This window comes from Danio rerio, chromosome 6 (assembly GCF_052040795.2).
Source record: "Danio rerio strain M-AB ecotype USA chromosome 6, GRCz13ab, whole genome shotgun sequence".
NCBI classification, from domain to species: domain Eukaryota; kingdom Metazoa; phylum Chordata; class Actinopteri; order Cypriniformes; family Danionidae; genus Danio; species Danio rerio.
This window is the reverse complement of record NC_141026.1, coordinates 41,661,148-41,670,000: the sequence shown is the minus strand read 5'-3', so window position 1 is coordinate 41,670,000 and position 8,853 is coordinate 41,661,148. Positions and strand designations below refer to the sequence as shown.

Below are 8,853 nucleotides of genomic sequence, written 5' to 3'. Positions count from 1 at the left end.
TATATATATATATATATATATATATATATATATATATATATTAAATTAAGTTTTTATTTTATATTTTATGTGGATTTAAGACAACAAAATCCATATTTATATTGCCAGGATTGGGCAAAATATAGCCTATTGAAATTAATTTTAAAATAAAATACCTTAAGTTCAAGTGTATCAAAATAAACTACAAAATACAGCAGTCACAAACATGTCAAAATAAAATACAGCATTTTTAATACTACGAAATACTTTTAAAAAGGAGTATGACATATGACACCCCATTTTGAAAAAAAAATATTTTGATCCATTTCCAGTAAATATAGGCAATGTATTTGGGTGCAGTTGAACAAAACAGATTCATTAAACAGATATATTTATTAAAATAATATTTCCGTCACCAAATATATATAGAAATTCAAAGATAATACAATTAAATACAAAAAATTACAACCTACAACATTTCAACAAAAAATATCTTTTTTTTTTTGCTTCTCTTGATTTTTCCTTTTTAAATTCGTATTTAATATTTTTCTATAGCATATAAATTTGAGTGTTCTAGTTTTTGGAGCATTATCAAAAGTTATTTTGTTAGATAAGCTCCAGATTTGGCTTCAGTACTGACTAATCTAATGTATATGCACAAGTATAATATTGTGTAGCTTCCTACTAAAAATATGAATTTATAAGACTTTATAAGATTTGTGAGGGGTGTACTCGTATATGCTGAGCACTGTATGTTGTAATGAGTTCCCACAGCCACAAACAGCATAAAAATATCCGGTAATGATAAAATATTCTTTTCCAGGCATATAAAAAACTATTAATGCATTTTGTACTAAAAATACATTTGTCAAATTCAGTTGGAGCATCTAGAAATGACTTTTCATAAATAGAGCCTTTTTAATTGCATTTCTTAAATTTTATGTGAATAAAAATAAATTATTGAACCAAAATCAAACATAAAATAAGGAAATTCAGTGGCCAGGAAATCAAAATGTCAATCAAACTGTTAAAGGTGGACAATGCTTGTGGTGCTTTTAACTATTTTAGCTAGTACAGAAGAAGTTAAAATTAAGTTTATTTTTCTTAGTGATTCACCCTGACCACTAGATGGCAGTGTTGCTTTTTTAAACCATATTATCCCAATGCCTGTTTTATGATGAATGTCTTTCATTGGTTCACGTTTGTGTTTTTGTCGGCTTCAGTTATCATGCGTTTTGCAGACTCATGCAGCAAGATACAGTTTTATAAAATATACAATGCAATCTCTATTCATGGTAAACAAACTATATTCTATGGCATGTAACATTGCTCATAGAAAAACATTTAAAAGTGCATGGTGAAATGAATCAGGCTCACTAAACGAAAACACACTTAAGATTTTTTTTGTATGTTTGGCAGAATTCATATTACTATCGATTATTTGACGGCATAGCCAACGATGTGTGGTTTGATCATGAAAAACAGAGGAGCTTGAATGTGGCGAAGCTTCACATCTGAAAATCCTGCAGCGTCAATGTCCTTCCAAGTAGTACGGGTTGTTTCACAGCCATCGCCAAAAAAGTACCTGTCAAACATACCATTTATGGCGTTATATATGGTGATCATATGGTTTGTTATACTAGTATTCCATCATGTTTATTATATAGACACATGACCTTGGGTTAAATATGGAAGATCAAATATACTATGCGCTACATCCATGATTCAAAAAAAGTTGAGACCCTTTCTAAAGTGCAATGAAATAAATCATCTGTGATTTGTCACTTCTCTGTAACTCTTATTTATAGTACAAATAACAGTTTTCAAGAGCTTTAACTGACAAATGAAATGTATTTTTGATATGAATTGCTGCTATACCCTCCAAAAAGGTTAATAGTAGTTAAATTAACAGTTAAAAAAAGTGTAACCCCCTTTTCACTTTTATTTATCTTTAACTGAGTAATAACAATTGATTACATTTAATTACTATATGGTTAGGGTTAGAATGTGGTTTAGGTTTAGTTGCATGTAAATATGCATAATTACTTGTAATTACTATAGGAAGTACATAGAATCTATGACACAACCTATTACAATCAACATCAACACGGCTCAACAATAAGGACTGCTCGATGGCCCAGGGTCAGCATGAGAGACGCTCGGGACAGTAGACAGAATCGTTACTGGCCTGATCAGTGCTGCCTTGTCACTAAAGTTTCATTTTTCGAAACCTGGTAACAACCAGCACAGTGAAGAGACAGCAACATGGCGGCAACATCAAATTATGAGGCTAAAAGAAAACATTTGTTTCTAACGTCTTAGAAGCAGACATTTACATGGGTACAACATGACAACGAAAAAAATGAAGTGATGTTTTGCACTGTTTGCCGCCAGTTTTGCAAGTCAGCCACCTTGTTTTAAATAATTTAGAAGCGGCAATAAAATACCTGCACATTTTCCATACTGCTCTTTTTGTTTGCATGAGACTTTGAATTTAGCTCATTATAGATTTATTAACATTTTAAAAATAATAAAATTCTAGATTTATGGACATTATTTTTTGACACAATATTTAAAATATGTGGCTAAGGAATAGCTATTAACTTTTTTGTGTGTGGGGCAAGTGAAAATATTTACAGGCGAAGTAAAAATCTCAACAACTGGTCCGATCCGGCCAGTAGAAAAAAATCCTTAGCGTTGTTCCCTGATCAAGATGATGTCTTTAATAGGAAGTTAAATGTTATGAGTTGCATCATTTCTCATTCTGCATGAACTACAATTGCATGTTTTTGGGTTCGCGTGCTGGACTGACCCATTATGAATAGGAGAATCAGACAACGACCACAGAATGTTGTTTTTTGATTGTCAAATTTCATGGTAAAGCATGCTATTTCATGGTGGCGCAGCGGGTACCATGATCGCCTTACATCAAGAAGGTCGCTTGTTTGAGCCTCGGCTAGGTCATTTGCAATTACTGTGTGGAGTCTGCATGTTCTCCCTGTGTTCGTGTGGGTTTTCCCTGGGTGCTTCGCTTTACCCCACAGTCCAAACATATGCATTACAGGTGAATTGAACAAGCTAAATTGGCCATAGTGTATGTGTGTGAATGTGTGTACGAGTGTTTCCCAGTGTTGGGTTGCAACTGGAAGTCATCTGCTGCGTTAAACATATGCTGGATAAGTTGACGGTTAAATCCGCTGTGGCGACCCCTGATTAAGAAAGCGATTAAGCCGAAAAGAAAATGAACATGCTATTCATTTTTGAAGTTTGAGCAGCAATCTCAATTCACAGAATAAAATTATTTTTGGTTAATTAAAACTTTACAAATCATTTCTTTGTAATATTTTCAATTAAATGTAGGCCAAAGAGAATAAACAGATCAGATATTCTTGCCTTTATTGCACTGTACAAAATGACCCAACTCTGAATTGGTATTCAACTAAACCAGTCTAATCCTTTAACTACATTTTAAAAAGCTGTGATTTCAATTATGTCTCTCAATTAAAATCTATAATAGTGACTTTGTAAACAGTGTTTTGTATTACCAGAATGGCTGAAGAACATGTTGAAAAAAGTAAACCCAGGTTGAAGGGTCTGACACCACGTGCTCAAGAAAGAAAAACGCTCCTCCCTGAAAAACAAAACAATATTTATATTTCTCAACCCAATATTGTGCATTTGAATGTGTGCAGATCTATTTATTAAAAACACTTAGAAAAGACCACCTGTTTGCTGACATTTGCCCTAAAACAAACAGTGTGTTCTAATGGGATTATCAGAGCAAACGGTGAGTTGCGTAATGCTGTCACCTTTCCTCTCATATAGATTTGATTGTAATCATTACTCACTCTTTGTTGCAAATTGCTCTAGAGTAACGATAAGAGGAGCATTTATGAAATGTAATAACATGTATTTCACCTGTGCACAGGTTGTCATAAACTTACAGGCCTCAGGACCCTCTTTGCCTCCTGCAGAACTTTGTTGGTGTCTTTGACCGAGCACAGAACCAGAGTGCAAACCACAGCATCCACCGAGCTGTCCTCCACCGCCTGCAGATTCTCCCCCGACGCCACTATAAAGCTGTCGTACACCAGGTGCTCGTTCTTCTCCATACTTTTCTCCAGGTATTTCTTGAAATGCGGGTTGGGGTCTGTGCAGGTGATCTTGGAGCCCGTCGGGTAGTGCTCAAAGTTCGCCCCAGATCCGCAGCCCACTTCCAGAATGCGCAGAGAGCCTTTCGAGGGGTAAAATCGGTCCAGGTTTCGGAATAGTTCCCGTTTCTTGTCGTTCATTTTGTCATTGTACGAGAAGGAGATTTTATAGACAATGATAGGAAAGACGCGTTTGTAGAAAGACAAGAGTCCCGCCTGCTCCGCGATGTACATCGGGAGCACGACGAGTTTGCAGAAAAACGCGCACAAGTTCATAAACAGCGACATTTTTATATGACTATCAAATCTGAATCATGTTTGATAGACGAGAGAGGCGTCGTTTTGGACCTTGTGACAGTCAACCAATCAACATCTTCGACGCATGAATTGCATTACAGTCAAAGCAGTGCTCCAGTTCGTCGGCAGATGTCAGACTTGTATAAATAATTTCAGTGTTTACAGTGGGCTACTCATTTCCACTGTTTTAATTTTTTTCCTTCCTAAAAATGTAGGAATATTTTTATATATTGTTATAATTTAAACATGTGCTTAAAAATAAATGCACAAAAAATGCATTTAATTAATAAAATAATACCAAAACAACAAATGTACACTTTTTTTGTTGCACAAATTGAAAAACAAGCAGAAAATATAGTCAAATTACAAAACTGGAATAGTTTTAATCATCAAAACTAAGTGTTTTGTGAATGTTTGTTTTAATGTATAAAATACTTGAGATTCCCATTTACATTAACCTAAAATGTATATTATATACATATAAAGCATGTAAATCTGTATATTAATGTAAAAATGTAAGAATTACACATCAAATGTTTAAAAAAATCTAGCAAGACTTTGAATAAAAGCAGAAAACAAAGCAGAAATTACCATAAAACAACAACAACAAATATACACTTTTTTGCACAAATGAAAAAACAAGAAGGAAATATGGTCAAACCATAAAACTGGAATAATCTTGATCATCAAAACTAAGGGTTTTGTCAATGTTAATTTTAGTGTATAAAATACTTAGGATTCCCATTTAGATTAATTTAATTATAACTATTTAAAATGTGAAAATAACAACACATTTTTTAAAAGTCTTAGCCAATCTTTTAACAGAAGTAGACAATAAAGCAGAAATGACATTAAAAAACATAAACTTGAATTTATTTTGTAGAAACACAAGAAATGTTTACTGACAATTGGCTTAAAATTATTTTATATCCAGAAAATACACATAAAAAAACTAATTCAGTGCTAATAAATCACCCAGTGAAACTAAAATGGCATTGGCTAATAGCCTACCAAGCAAAAGCTTATTCTAAATGGAGAGGTCATCTCATTAGGTTTAATATGCTGAGTTCACATGGCCAGACGGACACTATGGTTTATCTTGGTAACCACATCAATTATCGGACCGTATAAGATCGTTGCCATATGAGCCATAGCAATAATACTTCAACAATTATCACAAACAAATAATACTGTGCACCTACAAACGTAACTATACATTTTATGTCTGATTACATCCTATTGTTCAAATGAATATGATTCATTGAATATGATATGAACTATTAAAATAATTGATTTATTGCATTTACTTTTATTATAACAGATTTATAACCATTCCTAATTTTTGTATAGCGCTTTGCTATCTTTCTATTCATCCTCCTGTCAGTTGCACTTATCCCTAATCAGGCCCTCCATAGTGACTGAGATTAGGATTGAGGATTTCTTACTTGAGATTAGGTTTACAGTAATATCTTAAACACTGTAAGCTCCTCTAAAACTTGCAATTGTATTAATCTTGGTTTGTTCTGCAGAAGGTGTGATCACGTGAAGATGCCTCTGTGTTCTGTCTGGCTTCTTTTTAAAGTGGCTTCAGTGAGCAAACACTGTCATGGCTGGTGGTGCATTGCACAGCAAGGCTTCGTCCACTTGAGGCTCATCAGCGAGGACTGGAAAAGATGCTCAAGTGGCCCAGAAGGGGGAGTTGATGTAGGCTGAAAGTCTAAAGCTGTTGTTTCCTTTCACCTCCTAACAGGATTAGAGGAAGATTAACTACTGCCCGCAACCTTTGACCACACAGTATCTGCTTCCATGACTGCACTCCCACAGGGCTTGAACCATATCCTTAAAAATGTAGGACGTTTTTACAACAGTGCCCTAGAAGTATTGTTTTTGGTTCTCTGAAGAACTTTATTTTTATTTATCTTTTATTCTCATGTGAAGGACAAATGTTTTATGCATATTAATGATTTCTCATTTAACCACACTAAGAGATTATTATTATTAATTATCAGGTTCTGTATATCTTTTGATAGATTTTTCTCATTTGTTTATGGCTATGATTTGCATTATGGGACTTTCTCAAGTTTTGATGTTGAAAATTCAACTCTCCAGTTTAACAATGTGACTTTTATTGACGTTTTAGGTGTTTGAAGCAATATAATGTATAATAAGTAATTTATATAGAAGTAAGGCTGTAAAATACAGAAAAACTGCTGACAGTTTTTTGTATCATTTCACATTAGGGCTGCACAATATATCGTTTCAACATCAATATCCCAATGTGTGCATTCGCAATAGTCACATCGCATAGATAGGCAATGTTGAGTTGGTCATATTTGAGCAAGTCTCAGTTCAGAAAATGAGATTTATGGAGTTCTTGCAGAGTTTAATCGTAATTAATTTTATAATTTGCATGTTTTTAAGGCTTGAGGTGTGTTCAGGCACAGGACATTTTACCAATTGGAAGATAAATAGGAAGTTTATTAAGGGGATATTAAAGAATAATCATATTAAATTATTTATACAATGAATGCATTGCAGTGTAATTTTTACATGTCTAAAACCACAAAACATGCACTGCTTATTTCACTTTATTCTTTGCTTTATTGAATTTTTCTATGATTGTTATTCATTTATCACGTCCATAGCCAGCTTATTGAGGGGTTGTAGTCTTTCAAAAGTGGAGCTTTTTGCAGTTATTCATCTCATTTTGTATTTAATTATGAGGTTTAAATTCTGCATTTTAGTGACATTTTAAGCACTAATCATTGCTGGATTAGCTTGTCACATGGTGATCATAACCACACCTTTTTGATGCAACAAAAATATTTTCCACATTTTTGTCAAAGTGCTTACCATACTATTTTACCACAAAGTGTTTATTTACAAATGTGCATTTAAACTGTAAAGTATTACAGTTTTATAAGTAATGTAATGAGATTATTAGACAAATTTTAAACAAAGATACATCAAAAAATGCTTATTTTTTAAAATATAAATTTATTATGATCCATCGTTTAAAACAAAAAACAATTAGGAATCTGTTTTAAACTTGTTTTATATCACCTAGACAAACAAAAAAAAGCTGGCCAGCTCATTTTCCCGGTCAGAATTTGTCCATTTGGATAATTAAAAATGTAATTTGTCTTAAAGCCGCCTTCTATTGCTTATTTTCACAATTTATGATGTCATACTGTGAAAAAGGTGATAAATGAGCTCATATAGCACCCAAATTCTGGACATTGTCAGTAAGGGGGGGTTGGTCTTTTGAACCACACAAACCCCCTCTGGCTACGGGCCTGTTTATTACATTTTATGCATGATTCACTCGTCCCAACAGAATAATATCAATCAATAAAGGTGAATACATTTGATAACACTTTATAGATGTATTCACATCAACTAGTTGCTTATTAGCATGCATGTTATTGAAATATTGGGTGCTTATTAATACTTAAAAACTATATTTTCCTGCATGATCTTATTCTACATCATACCCAATACCTAAAATACCTTAGTAATTATTGAGAAAGAGCAAATGAAAAACTTATTGAAGCAAAAGTCATAGTTAATGGTATGCTAATAACAAAAAGGAACCTCAAAATGAAGTGTGCCTAAATTCTTTCTAAATAGTGCCATTCAATCAATTCTTTAGATGCAGTGTATCACAAAATATCACTTTAAAAAAAAAAAACATTGCAATGTCACATTTTTCTAATTTTGTGTGTCCCTAATTCACATTATTAAAAATTATTAAATAAATTAAAAATTATTAAATAAATTTCATAATTCCTACATTTTTTATAGTGCATTAAAGCCAATTAAGAACCCTTCATTTCTAAGTCTAACTTAACAAATGCAAACAGTGCAGTTCTCCAAACATCAAAGATCCCATTGAAGCCTGGAATAGCTTTCTCAACTCATTGTAAACAAAACAAAGTTGACTCAACTTAAAATTTGAAGACTCAATTTTCAACCTAATTACTTCACTTGACTCGATTTAAGTTGACTAAACTAAAAATATCAATAATGTTTCAATAATTTCAATAATGTTAGTTTAGATTAATATATATTAACATAATATCTTTATGTCATAAAATCTTTGTCATGCATTTATGTAGTTAATATAATATAATATAATATAATATAATATAATATAATATAATATAATATAATATAATATAATATAATACAATACAATACAATACAATATAATATAAATAATATAATATAATAAACTGTTTTAGCTTTAAGTTAATACTTAATGAGTTAATAATAATAATAATAATAATAATAATAATAATAATAATAATAATGATGATGATGATGATGACAAACTGTAATTTGCATATGTGGTCATATGCTGCTTAATTAATGCAGAAACTAATATTTTAGGCTTTTTGTATGAAAACCTGGCAGATCATTAAAG

General features: G+C 32.1%; 1 protein-coding gene and 1 long non-coding RNA gene across 2 annotated transcripts in view; one reads left to right on the top strand and one right to left on the bottom strand.

Moving 5' to 3' along the window:
* LOC103911260 (uncharacterized) overlaps positions 1 to 6,991 on the top strand; it is a 15,799-nt gene extending 8,808 nt beyond the window's left edge. The window contains exons 3-4 of the long non-coding RNA NR_170237.2: positions 3,908 to 4,073; positions 5,957 to 6,991. This is a non-coding gene — a long non-coding RNA (uncharacterized LOC103911260). The remainder of the gene's footprint in view (positions 1 to 3,907; positions 4,074 to 5,956) is intronic.
* On the bottom strand, positions 354 to 4,464 carry tmt1a.1 (thiol methyltransferase 1A, tandem duplicate 1). The gene is given in 3 exon segments (NM_001080039.1): positions 354 to 1,564; positions 3,525 to 3,610; positions 3,924 to 4,464. Coding segments are annotated over 3 exon segments (729 nt in total). The 5' UTR covers positions 4,419 to 4,464; the 3' UTR covers positions 354 to 1,416.
* Positions 6,992 to 8,853: the final 1,862 nt, after the last annotated feature.